Raw genomic sequence first — 14381 nt, forward strand, 5'->3', positions numbered from 1 at the left:
TTCCCAAAGTGCTAGGATTACAGGCGGCACTGTGCCTGGCCTACCAATACAGTTCTTGAACAAGCTACTGAACCTTTCTGAACCTCAGTTTCCTCACCTTAGACAGGGACAATACCAATGCCCATCCCACAGAGCTGCTAAAAGAGTCACATAAGATAATTAAAGGGGGGCGGCGCCTGTGGCTCAGCGGGTAGGGTGCCGGTCCCATATGTCGGAGGTGGCGGGTTCAAACCCAGCCCCGGCCAAATTAAAAAAAAATAAAATAAAATAATTAAAGGGTTTGGCACAAAGTCTAGCACATTGTAATTGTTCAATAAATGTGGCTCAGCACCTGTGGCTCAAGCAGCTAAGGCGCCAGCCACATACACCTGAGCTGGCGGGTTCGAATTCAGCCCGGCCCAGCCAAACAACAATGACGGCTGCAACCAAAAAATAGCTGGGCGTTGTGGCGGGTGCCTGAAGTCTCAGCTACTTGGGAGGTGGAGGCAGGAGAATCACTTGAGCCCAAGGGTTAGAGGTTGCTGTGAGTTGTGATGTCACAGCACTCTACCCAGGATAAAAGCTTGAGGCTCTGTCTCAAAAAATAAATAAATAAATAAGTAAGTAAATAAATAAATGTATTAGCAAGATGCATTAGCAACTCGCACTGAGCAGTCAATACCTATTATCAGTCAGAAGATCTTCAGTGACTTTTTTCCCTGTGAATTTGTGTCTGTTCCCCATCTTGAAGTTAAGTGTTTTTCGGAGACGTCTTTGTCTACGAGAACAGTAGCCCCTGTAAGAAACCACAGACAAAACTCATTAAGCAAAACTGAGAGCATATTGAATATCAAATTCTGTAAGAATGCAAGGTCAGGGCGGTGCCTGTGGCTCAGTGAGTAGGGTGCCGGCCCCATATGCCGAGGGTGGGGGGTTCAAACACAGCCCTGGCCAAAACTGCAACAACAAAAAAATAGCCGGGCATTGTGGTGGGCACCTGTAGTCCCAGCTGCTCGGGAGGCTGAGGCAAGAGAATCGCGTAAGCCCAAGAGTTAGAGGTTGCTGTGAGCCGTGTGACGCCACAGCACTTTACTGAGGGCGGTACAGTGAGACTCTGTCTCTACAAAAAAAAAAAAAAAAAAAAAAAGAATGCAAGGTCAAAGGTTTGGGATATTCTACTTACGGTTTGAGATATTTTACTTATGGCTACTAACGGATATCACATATCAGTTTAGAAAAACTTACTGAACAACTAAAACATGTAGGGCAATATGATTGTATAAAAGAAAAAACAGACAGAGGACACAGTATCTATTCTCAAGGAATCCACATTCTAGTAGGGGAGGATCATCCAGATAAAATGGCCACAAAAAAACATGGCAGGTGGCATCCATAGCTCAGTGGGTAGGGCGCCGGCCACATACATTGAGGCTGGCGGGTTTGAGACTGGCCTGAGCCTGCTAAACAACAATGACAACTGCAAAAAAAAAAAAGCTGGACATTGTGGCAGGCACCTGTACTCTCAGCTACTTGGGAGGTTGAGGCAAGAGAATCGCTTAAACCCAAGAGTTTGAGGTGGTTGCTGTGAGTTGTGACTCCATAGCACTCTACCCAGGGCAACAGCTTGAGACTCTGTCTCAAAAAAAAAAAAAAAAACAAGGTAAATGTCAAACTGAATCTCTTCTTGTTAACACCTTAGGCTGAAGTGGACTCATGGTGGGCCTTGAAAGAATGCATAGGGTTCTAATGGATGCAAAGGAGGGGAAGGGGCATCCTGAGGCAGACCATGGTGACAGCAAGGTCAAGGAGAGGAAATGCTAGCATGGCTGAACAAAGCTAGGAGACCAATTAGGATGTCACCAGCAAACACAATAACTATCACCTCTATGCCATGCCTCTCTCCTCTGTGTTCACGTGGTCCTTTATTCTTACTTCTATTACCAAGTATGGCATTACAACCATGTTCTCACACCGCTGTCTCACTAATATGAACCCCTTTACTGCAGGGAAGATTTTATTTTTAAAATTTCTCCAGTGCCTGGTACACAAGACAGTGGAAGCTCCATAGCTGACCACCTCCTTAAGTTGACCTAATTTTCATAGACTGGGCATGTACCCCATGTACGTGTCAGTAAAGTGGGCCGAGTTCCTTATGTTGACCACCTTCATATTTAACCAGTTTATTACAGTCCCTTTGGTGGTTAACTTTCAAGATTCTACATTACTCAATAAGTATACTGTATAATAAGGTCTGACAATTAAGTGCGCACTTGCCACCATGGGCTCACACTGGCAGCACTGTACCAACAATTCAGTAAGGTTTCATAACCTTGGTATATCAGCATCTCTCAGTTGTGTTCATGCTGATGTGTGGCAGGGTCTTGCTTAGTGACAAATATTATTATTGTGTGTCTTTGTGTGCTGTAATGAGAATGTCAGAGCTTGAATTAGAGCCATGAACAAATGTTTAATTCCTTGTTAAACCAGGCAGAGAGGAAGTGAAATCAGGGAATGTTAGTCCAAGTTTATGGGAAAAACGTCTTGAAGAAAATGGCAGCGTAAAAATGGATTAAACGTTTTTCTGAGGGGAGAGAAAGCATCACTGATGAAGAGAGATCAGGGCAGCCAATAATGAGCAGAACTGACAAAAACACTGCCAAAATCCCTCAAATTGTGCATCAAAATTGTCAGCTGACTGTGAGAAGCGTAGCAGACCAAGTAAATATCAGTTAGGAAAATCTTATTATTTTTTTTAAGACAGAGTCTCAGGCTGGACAGGGTGGCTTACCCCTGTAATCCCAGCACTCCAGGAGGCCAGGTGGGCAGATCACTTGAGTTCATGAGTTTGAGACCAGCATGAGCTAGAGCAAGACCGTCTCTAAAAATAGCCAGGTGTTGCTCCTGTAGTCTGAGCTACTAGGCGGCACCTGTGGGTGGCTCAGTGAGTAGGGCGCCGGCCCCATATACTGAGGGTGGCGGGTTCGAACCTGGTCCCAGCCAAACAACAACAACAACAACAAAAATAGTCGGGCGTTGTGGCAGGAACCTGTACTCGGAAGGCTGAGGCAAGAGAATCGCTCTAGTTTGAAACTCTCAGTTGGGTTTTTTTCTCCTCTATCCCTAACATCAGCTGTAATTGCCATTTACCCTTTTACATAAACTTCAAATATAAGTGTTCTATTGGTAAGTATTTTCTGGCAATATCAAGGTCTGCCATTTATCTACATCCCTAAGAATGACCATACTCTAAATTTGTCTACTTCTATATTACTCAATACTAAAGAAATGATCAGAAACACAAAGAGGTATGAAGAGAGATTTATGAGAACAAAATTTTTAAGCTTATAAAACTGGCTACTATATAAATAACCAATCTGAGGGAGTAAGTAAATAAATTATGGTGTGCCCAGATATTGATTATAATACAATTAATAAAAACCATGCACAGAGCGGCAGCTATGGCTCAGTGGGGAGGGCGCTGGCCCCATATACTGAGGGTGACAGGTTCAAACCCAGTCCCAGCCAAATTGCAACAAAAAAATAGCTGGGCATTGTGGCGAGCACCTGTAGTCCCAGCTACTTGGGAGGCTGAGGCAAGAGAATCACTTAAACCCAAGAGTTTGAGGTTGCTGTGAAGCATAATGCCACGGCACTCTACTGAGGGTGACAAAGTGAAACTCTGTCTCCAAAAAAAAAGAAAGAAAGAAAGAAAGAAAGAAAACCATGCATAGAAAACATTTTCAGGGCAGTGCCTGTGGTTCAAAGGGGTAGGGTGCTGGCCCCATATGCCGGAGGTGGTAGGTTCAAACCCAGCCCGGGCCAAAAACTGAAAAAAAAAAAAAAAAGAAAACATTTTCATAGGCACAGAGAAATACATGCACTGTTAGGCAAAAAGGTGGGATAAAAAGTTACATACACAATATGACTAAACTTATGCAGTACATAGAAAAAGATCAGAAGACTAAAAATACTACCCTGTTTCCCTGAAAATAAGACAGTGTCTTATTTTAAGGTGTGCTCCCAAAGATGCGCTAGGTCTTATTTTCAGGGGACGTCTTATCTTTCCTGTAAGTAGGTCTTATTTTCGGAGGATGTCTTATTTTTGGGAAAACAGGGTATTTTGTGGACACAAATATATATATTTATGAATTAAAAGACATTAAAATGGACTGAAGGACACATTAAGTCAGGACATAACTGGGGGAGGAGAAAGGCCAGGAAGATGGTGGTTAAAGAGGACGTTAGTTTCCTTTGTCATGTTTGTCAAACATGAGAATTTTAACAGCTGTACTTCTGGACAGTGGGAATACATGTTGCAAACTCAAATTTCCGGGCTCATGTAGTTATTAGCTTTAGAATTATTAGCTGACTATAGTATGCCAACTGGCTAATTTTCTAATTTTTTGTAGAGATAGGGACTTGCAATGTTACCCCGGCTGGTCTTGAACTTCTGGCCTCAAGTGATCCTCCTTCCTCAGCCTCCCAAAGTGCTAGGATTATAGGTAGCGGCCATCATGCCCAGTAGCTATTGCAATAATATATAAGCTTCTATAGTTATACGAAAAATTTTTTATTTTTATTTTATTTATTTTTTTAAAACAGAGTTTCACTTTGACACCCTTTGGTAGAGTGCCATGGCGTCACAGCTCACAGCAACCTCAAACTCTAGGGCTCAAGCAATCCTCTTGTCTCAGCCTCCCAAGTAGCTGGGTCTATAGGTGCCTATGACAACACCTGGCTATTTTTTAGAGATGAGGTCTTGCTCTTGTTCAGGCTAGTCTCGAACCCCTGAGCTCAGGCAATCCACCTGCCTCAGCCTCCCAGAGTACTAGGATTACCAATGTGAGCTACAATGCCTGGTCAAGAATTTTTTTTTTTTTGAAACAGAATCTCACTCAGTCCCCTTGGGGTAGAGTGCTCACAGCTCACAGCAACCTTAAACTCTTGGGCTCTAGCGATCCTCTTGCCTCAGCCTCTCTAGTAGCTGGAAATACCAGTTCCCACCACAATATCTGGCTGGTTTTTCCAATTTAAGTAGGGGGTTTTGCTCTTGCTCAGGCTGGTCTTGAACTCCTGAGCCCAAGCCTGGAGTTCGAGAACACCTCAGCTTCCCAGAGAGTAGGGATTACAAGTGTGAGACACAGAGCACAGCCCTATTATAAGAAATTTAAGACTCCCCCCAAAAGAGATAAAATGAGGAATATATAACTAATAATCTTTACCTAAAAGGTAAAGAAATTTCCAGTACATAGAATGCTACACTGTTACCAGAATAAAAAAGAAATTTAAGACAGCATTACGTCATATCTGACCCATCTTATACTAAAATGAAGCTATAATCTAGAACAGAGTACACAACTTTTTAGTTGCAGCAGTAACTGCACAAGACAAGTTTGGAACCACTTAAATCATCCAACATAAGGACAGCAATAAATAACAGTATGTTTACTAGCAACTGTCAGTCTAAAGAGTAACATTTTCCAGGAAGAATCAGCTATGTAAAGAGTAGACTTGCTCCCTCAATAAGCAGCAAATTAATGGTTCATTCCTATACAACAACTTTTGTCCCCAGGTCACTTGACATGCATAATAATTATGTGCTAACTCAAGCAAGAAAAAGATAGATTAAGACAAAAAAACAAAAACGTGACCACCCACTATTTTACTACATCAGGGAAGTCCAACAAAGTAAGAACACTAAGTATAACTGGTAGCCATGTTATATTGTGAGGTAAAAAATACAAGTTACCAAAGAGTCTGTACAATATAAACCCATTCTGCTTAAACACAGACACAGGCACACACTGTGTACACACTCACCAAAATCTTTCTTTTGACCTCATGTCTATACCTAAGGTAGCTCTTCATTTGTTTCCTTAACAGTAAAACTTCTTCAACTCTTGGCCTATATACTTAGGTATAAACCTAACAAAACATGTGTAGAACTGGTATGATAAAAAAAAAACATAAAATGCTAATGAAAAAAATCCAAGATCTAAATAAATGTACAAGCATTTGTGTTCAAGGATTAGAAGACTCAAAATAGTAAAGATGTCAATTATTCCCAAATGGACATACAAGACTAATGCAATTCCTCTCAAAATTCTAGAAAGGTTTTCCTTTGTAGATATAGATACAATTATTCTAAAATATATATGGGTCTCACCTATTAGGACTGGCTCTTACAACAAATATTGGCAAGGATGTGCAGAAATTGGAACTCTTGGGTATTACTGAAAGGAGTATAAAGCTGTGTACCCACTGTGGAAAACAGCAAAAAAGTTTCTCAAAAATTAAATATAGAATTACCATAAGATCCAGCAATTCCACTTCTGAGTATATACCCAAAGAACTGAAAGCAAAGACTCAAAGGAATGTCCGTACATCAATGTTCAAAACAGCATTATTCACAATAGCCAAAGGAGGAAATGACCCAACTGTCCAGGGACAAATGAACAGTTAAACAAAATGGGGCATATATACAATGAAATATTATTCGGCCTTAAAAAGGAGTAAAATTCTGATATATCCTATAACATGGACAAACTTTCAACACATTATGCAAAGTGAAATAAGCAAGACACAAAAGGGCAAATATCATGTGATTCTGAGATAGGAAACCGGGAGGCCTTGCTCCATAAGGAGTCGTAAGACTGGAACCAAGGTCTCTGATGAAATAGGAGGCAACAGCAGAGAAGGTGGCCCAAACCAGTTAGAATAGTGGTTCTCAACCTTCCTAATGCCACAATGTATTTTCATTGTTAAAAAGGGATTGTGGGCTCGGCGCCTGTGGCTCAAGCGGCTAAGGTGCCAGCCACATACACCTGAGCTGGCGGGTTCGAATCCAGCCTGGGCCCACCAAACAACAATGACGGCTGCAACAAAAAATAGCCGGGCATTGTAACGGGCGCCTGTAGTCCCAGCTACTTGGGAGGCAGAGGCAGGAGAATCGCTTCAGCCCAGGAGTTGGAGGTTGCTGTGAGCTGTGACGCCATAGCACTCTACGCAGGGTGACAGCTTGAGACTCTGTCTCAAAAAAAAAAAAAAAAAGGGACTGCGACCCACAGGTTGAGAACAGCTGAGTTAGAACCAAGAAGGTAAAGAAAATGACCTCAGATTAACCTCATTGCTCATTAGATGCTAATTATAATACATTAGCATGTGAAAAGAAATTCTCATCAGCACCAGGACATTTTATAAATACCGTGGCAACTCCCAGAAGTTACCCTGCAGGGTTTAGAAAGGGAAGGAACCCTCAGCTCCAGGAACTCGCCAACCCTTTCCCAGAAATCTTCTAAATAATCTTCCCTCTGCTAACATAAAATTAAATAGAAAGTATAAAATAAGGCCGCAGAAACTCACAAAGGTTACTTTCTTTTGCTCCAAGAGATAGCTGCTGCCCTGTGTATGGGGTAGCCTTCCTTTTGTTTCTCTCTTCTTCAGTAAACTTACTTTGCTTTACTCTGTACACTCATTCTTGAATTCTTTCCTGCACGAAGCCAAGAACTCAGTTGGCCTTTGGGCTGGGCCCCACCTTTGGGGTCTACTTTCCTATATGCACTCCACTTAAATGAGGTACTTAGAATAAGCTAATTCATACAGACAGAAAGTAGAAGTTACCAGGGGTTGTTAATGGAAGAGAATGAGAAGAATTAGTATTTATCATCCCAAACTGTGTGTGTGATGATAAAAAAGTTCTGGAGAAGGATAATAGCAATAGTTATACAGTGTGAATATGTTTAGTGCCGCTGAAGTGTATACTTAAAAGGAGTTAATTTTACATATATTTTACCACAAAATAAATAAATAAATAAAACCAGTAAGAGGCCAGGCTCAATGGCTCACACCTGTCATCCTTAGCACTCTGGGAAGCTGAGGGGGGATCACCTGAGCTTAAGAGTTCAAGAGCAGCCTGAACAAGAACAAGGCCCTATCTCTACTAAAAATAGACAAATTAGCCGGGCATTGTTGCAGGTGCCTATAGTCTCAGCTACTCAGGAGGCTGAGACACGAGAATCACTTGAGCCCAAGAGTTTGAGGTTGCTGTGAGCTGTGATGAATGGCACTCTATTAAGGGCATTAAAGTGAGAATCTGTCTCAAAAAAGAAAAAAAAAAAGTAACAACGAAAAGAACACAGCCACCTGAAAGTGGCTTTCCTTGGCCAAAACTGGGTCAACTAAAGCATCAAAATATTATCAGATTACAACTCATAAAATAGAGGGATGCTGGTACTTTGACATAGGATTCTGCCAGCCTCATTTGCCAATAAATTAATAAATTTCTCTTTCCTCCTCAAACCACTTGTCCTTGTTCTTCTTATGCAGCCTCGGGACAAGTGCCAAACTCACCTCATACCACTGTCTGTCTTGTTCACTCTGCCCCAGCCCTGCTGGCCCTTCACCACATGGCTGACTCCTCAGCCTTTAGGTCTTTTTTTTTGCAGTTTTTGGCAGAGGCTGGGTTTGAACCCGCCACCTCTGGCATATGGGGCTGGTGCCCTACCCCTTTGAACCACAGGAGCCACCCAGCCTTCAGGTCTTCACCTAAATGGTCCCCTGGCTCAGAAAGGCCTTTCTCAACATACCATTAGTCTAACTCCCCTTCCCAGAGTTCCTTTCTTTAATTTTCACTATAGCTTGGTAATTTCTGTTTGTTATGTTCATAAATTCCCTGAGATTAAGAACCTTTGCCTATGGGCGGCGCTTGTGGCTCAAGGGGTAGGGCGCCGGTCCCATATGCCGGAGGTGGTGGGTTCAAACCCAGCCCTGGCCAAAAACCAAAAAAAAAAAAGAATCTTTGGGCAGTGCCTGTGGCTCAGTGAGTAGGGTGCCGGCCCCATATGCCGAGGGTGGCGGGTTCAAACCCAGCCCCGGCCAAACTGCAACAAAAAAAAAAAATAGCCGGGCGTTGTGGCGGGCGCCTGTAGTCACAGCTACTCGGGAGGCTGAGGCAAGAGAATTGCTTAAGCCCAGGAGTTGGAGGTTGCTGTGAGCTGGGTGACGCCACAGCACTCTACCAAGGGCCGTACAGTGAGACTCTGTCTCTACAAAAAAAAAAAAAAAAAAAAAAGAATCTTTGCCTATTTTTCTTTTTTCTTTTTTTTTGTAGAGACAGAGTCTCACTGTACCGCCCTCGGGTAGAGTGCCGTGGCGTCACACCGCTCACAGCAACCTCTAACTCTTGGGCTTACGCGATTCTCTTGCCTCAGCCTCCTGAGTAGCTGGGACTACAGGCGCCTGCCACAACGCCCGGCTATTTTTTTGTTGCAGTTTGGCCGGGGCTGGGTTTGAACCCGCCACCCTCGGCATATGGGGCCGGCGCCCTACTCACTGAGCCACAGGTGCCGCCCTGCCTATTTTTCTTAATGCTCTCCCATGCATAGACAGTGCTGATCACCTGAAAGGAGCTCACAAAATGTTTTTGAATGAATGAATGAAGAAACTGAGGCCAGGAGCGGTGGCTCATACCTGTAATCCTAACACTTTGGGAGGCCAAGGTGGGTGGATTGCATGAGCTCAGGAGTTTTACACTACACTGAGTTAGAACAAGGACCTGTCTCTACTAACAATAGAAAGAAAATAGCTGGGATTTGTGGCAGGCACCTGTAGTCCCAGCTACTTGGGAGGCTGAGGCAAGAGGATTGCTCAAGCCCCAGAGTTTGAGGTTGCTGTGAGCTATGAAGCCACAGCACCCCAACCAGGGCAAAAGAGTATGATTCTGTTTCAAAAAAATAAATAATAAATAAATAAAATAAAATAATTAAGAAACTGAGATATAGAGTGTTTTAGTAGTCAAAGTTCCTAATACTTATGATATAGAAACAGTTGCAGGGGCTCGGTGCCCATAGCTCAGTGGTTACGGCACCAGCCACATATACCAGGGCTGGCGGGTTCAAACCCGGCCCAGGCCTGCTAAACAACAAAGACAACTATAACTAAAAAAATAGCCGGGTGTTGTGGCAGATGCCTGTAGTCCTAGCTATTCAGGAGGCTGAGGCAATAGAATTGCTTAAGCTCCGGAGTTTGAGGTTGCTGTGAGCTGTAACACCACAGCACTCTACCAAGAGCTACATAATGAGACTCTGTCTCAAAAAAAATAAAAAAGAAATAGTTGCATATCTCTGCTTTCACATAATAAATTGTATTACACATTAGGCATCTCTTCTATTTTTTAGAGCCATATTAAATTTGCTTTTTAACTTAAAGGCTGCTATAAAACTTACCAATAAATTATAATGGCGCAGAAAATCTCCTTATATAATGTTTAAAATACTGAAAAGACTGACTTTAACTAAGACTGTACAATATGGTTATGTTAAAAAAAAGAATAACTGGGCGGTGCCTGTGGCTCAGTGGGTAGGGCGCCGGCCCCATATACCAAGGTTGGTGGGTTCAAACCTGGTCCCGGCCAAACTGTAACAAAAAAATAGTCAGGCGTTGTGGCAGGCGCCTGTAATCCCAGCTACTTGGGAGGCTGAGGCAAGAGAATAGCCTAAGCCCAGGAGTTGGATGTTTCTGTGAGCTGTGTGACGCCAAGGACCTCTACCGAGAGCAATAAAGTAAGACTCTGTCTCTACAAAAAAAAAAAAAGATTACCATGATTGCCTGTTATTTTTAGCAGAAGTCTGCAAATGTGCTACTTGGGAGGCTGAGGCAAGAGAATTGCTTAAGCCTAAAAGTTTTGAGGTTGCTGTGAGCTGTGACACTACAGCATTCTACTGAGGGCGACACAGTGAGAATCTGTCTCCAAAAAAAAAAAAAGTCTGCAAATGTTATCTGCAACACTGTCCAGCAAAATGGATTAAAAGGTTGAATCCTTTTAGTCATTATAAATTTTAAAATTTAATAATTATGGCCAACACGGTGGCTCACACCTATAATCCCAAGACTATGGGAGGCAGAGGCAGAAGGATCACTTAAGGACAGCAGTTTGAGATCAGCCTGGACAAAATAGCAAGACCCCATGCCTACAAAAAAATGAAAAAAAAAAAAAATTAGCTGGGCATGGTGGCACATGCCTGTAGTTGCAGCTATTTGGGCCAGTACACTCTAACCTAGGCAACAAAGTAAGACCTTGTCTCTAAAAAAATTATATGCCTTTTGAGAATTCAATATAAATTCAATGCTAGACATTCCAGGTATACTTTCTCATACACCACAGTAGATAAGTAGGATACTGACAAAAGCAACACAAGTTTGAAGATCCCACAAAGATTTCCATATATCTCGTATGTGATACTAACCTGTACCTCTGAAAATCTCCATGCCGTAAACCATGCTGCTGCTGGGATTCCTTAATAATCTGAAGAACTAGAGCCAAGATTAAGGAAAAGCTTACAATGGCAAGAATCCAAATAAATCAAAACCTGTACCATTACTCTACATTTTTGTCAGGCCACAGAATATTAAACATTTGTGAAATATTTAGTATAGTAATGAAATCTCTTATAACCATTTCCATTAGCTATTCTGTTATAGGATAAGGTTAAACATGCAGAAAAACTGCCTGAACTGTTACTGCTTTAAAACCAAAAAGGACACCACTAGCAACTGGGGATTGCTGAAACCCAATAGCTTAATTAAAGCTACTGGATTCTAAATGCTGACTGTAATCAGGATGCTTCCTGCTGATGTACACCTGGACCCCATATTATATTCATGCAAGCAGATTCATGTTATAAATGACGTGTACTAGTCTTCTGTTTCCATAACCTCCTACATCTGCCAAATCTAACTTCCTTAACAGCTGTGATGCTTCCAGGGGCTATGATGAGCACATGTCAACCAAGCTAAGCAACAGATTACATACAAATATTAAGGTTTTTCTTTTAGAAGATGAACCCTTAACCAAACTATCCTTTTAAGAATCTTAAATTGTGTACCAAACTTTAGGAAGACCAATCTTTACCTACAGTTTTAGTTCTCTTTTGTTTCCTCAATGTTTCTCTAGAAACCTATAGAGTGAACACTAAAAGGACTATTTCAATAACCAAAAAAGAACAAAGGTTTCCTGTAAAATGAAATTATTCTAACACCCATTTGGAACTATTATCACCAATGCAAAAAGTTAAACCCCAAATCCCCGAAAACTTAAGTATAGGAAGATGTCAAGCTGAATATGTTATTTCAGAAATTCACCTACCTTTTCTATATTTGTTATCGGTTGCAAAAGGTCACAAACTAGTATCACAAGCACTCAGTTGAGGTATACCCTAATGAAAACTACAAATCGATTTTTCCAGCTCAACCGAACGACTCCCAACAAGATAAAACAACTACAGACCTATTAGGAAAACCACGCAACTGACAGATTAACAAGTAACCCTACTTATAATCAAAAGGAACAACATGCTTTTCCTCGGAACAATTTTTACCTCCACTTCCAAAGCACTAAGTTTTACTACACAGTCTACGACGGCTGTCAGACAAGAGTATTAAGCCAAAACGTCTAGACTGCCGTTTCCTCCCCCAGTTGGATAGCTCCAAGGTGCCCAGGCTAGAGCTCAGTGGAGTAGCCAGAGTGTCATCCCTGTCACAAACCCTCTAAGTGAGCAACTGCGAGGCAACCGGAGAAACCTGCCAAATATCCCTGTGCCGCCCAAAAGAAAAGGACGTTACCCAAACAGGAGGGCGAGAGGGATGCGAGTCAGAGCCTGGATCTCTGAATGCCAAAAAATAAAAGCGAGAGAAACTGCAACCCTCGGCCTCTCCTACCCAGGACGTGCCGGATTCGCCGCCTCTCCCGCCCCCAGCCCTCCAGATCGACACGTAGTCATTGCAAGTTAGGCCCGATTGCTCTAGGATACTCTCCAAACTCAGGCTATCCCCAAATTCTTTGTTTGCCTTCGAGCCGGCTGAAGGGCGTTCGTTTTCTTTATTTTCCTCTCCTCCGGCACCTCGTCCACCGCCGCTACCGCCACTGCCGCCGCCGCTGCCGCCACCACCGCCACCGCCAGGAACCTGCTTCTCAGCAGCCATCTTACCCCTGAGACGCAGAGCAGGACGGGATAGAGGAGGCGGGACGACCGGGGCCGGTTAGAGCGGGCCCTGCTAGGCCGGGCTGATGGGATAGCGGCGGACTCTGCCGCCGCCGCCCCTACGGCCGCCGGAGTCTTTCGTTGGAGCGCGCTTGCGCATGGTTTCGGATTTTTCCATTCTCACACTGTAGCGGGCTAGGCTGGCGCTCGCAGAGAAGCAGTCGCTGCTGAGGTTTTCTCGGGGACAATTTTACCTACTGTCCATCCAGGGCTGGAGGACTAGAAATGGACCCCTACTTCCCGATTTCCAGCACTGAGCATCCGGCTCACGTTCCGCACAGCAGAGGGCGGAATACTAAGGACTCTGGGTTTCGGGGTACTGTTTCCCCCGAGACTCAAGAGACGGGTTACCCTGTAGGAAGGAAGCACCCAGCTTGTGAGGGAACCCCCTTTGCGCTTTCCTGTGGGTCTGACCGTGAAAAAGCGATGGCCAAAAGAAGCTGGCGCAGTCAGCAGGCAGTGTCCTAGCATGAGGACTTCCTTATATTGTTTGGGACCTGTGGACCTCTGGACTTTGGGTAGATCAGTCCAAAGAGGGAGAAGTGTTGAGGGGTGGGAGAATATGAATATTTGCAGCCTTCAAAATCTGAGTCCTGAGGCTCCATCTAGTCCCTGCTCCATAATTCTGGTTGGGAGATGTTGGGCAAGTAACTTAATCTCTCTCTAAACTTGCACCCTCATCTGTGAAGTGGGAATAACCCATTAAACATTTTTTTTTAAAGTTTCCCAAATGTCTACTGATAAATGAATTGAAAAGTAAAATGTAGTATATGGTTATAGTACATTTAAACCAATAATAATACAATGAAATATTATTTGGCCATGAAAAAGGAATGAAATACTGATTACACACAAGATGAACTTTGAAAACACAGTTAGTGAAAGAAGTCATACACAAAAGGACACATAATGTGTGAGTCCATTTGCATGAAATATCAGTAGGTAAATCTATAGGACAATAAATAAATTAGTGGTTGTGTAGGGCTGGAGGTGGATGGGGTGTAGATAGAGGTGGAATAGGGATGTAGATGGGAGATGGGAGGCTAAAAGGTAGGGATTTCTTTTGATGGGGAAGAAGCTGATTGTGGTGATTGTTGCACAACCATGTGAATGTACTAAAAACCAAATGCATGCTTTAAATGGGTAAATGGTATGGCATGCAAATTATATTTCAATAAAGCTGCTACCAAAAATTACATGATCATGTTATTCATCCAGTCAGAACCCTGCTAGGCCTCATTTTACTCAACTACAAGCCACAATCCTTAGGGTGGAAAAAAAGGCCCTTTTCTCACCTCTTCTGCCAGTCTCTTCTTTGCCCTTTCATACCAGCCCCCTTGCCTAAGGGACACAAGAACATTCCTA

The 14381-nt window shown here is 43.0% G+C and overlaps 1 protein-coding gene across 2 annotated transcripts in view; it reads right to left on the reverse strand.

The window, feature by feature from the left end:
* The window catches only part of SRP68 (signal recognition particle 68), a 46436-nt gene extending 33312 nt beyond the window's left edge, over window positions 1-13124 (reverse strand). The window contains exons 1-3 of one of the 2 annotated variants that reach the window (XM_053568396.1): window positions 12786-12998; window positions 11223-11289; window positions 662-775 (exon numbers count right to left, since the gene is read on the reverse strand). In XM_053568396.1, coding sequence (XP_053424371.1) covers window positions 662-775; window positions 11223-11289; window positions 12786-12957 — 353 coding nt within the window. In that variant the 5' untranslated portion in view covers window positions 12958-12998. Of the gene's footprint in view, window positions 1-661; window positions 776-11222; window positions 11290-12785 lie in introns of both variants that reach the window. The other variant, XM_053568397.1, reaches the window with a different exon arrangement.
* Between the last annotated feature and the right edge of the window lie 1257 nt (window positions 13125-14381).

The sequence above is a fragment of the Nycticebus coucang genome, chromosome 18 (genome assembly GCF_027406575.1).
Source record: "Nycticebus coucang isolate mNycCou1 chromosome 18, mNycCou1.pri, whole genome shotgun sequence".
Taxonomy (NCBI): domain Eukaryota; kingdom Metazoa; phylum Chordata; class Mammalia; order Primates; family Lorisidae; genus Nycticebus; species Nycticebus coucang.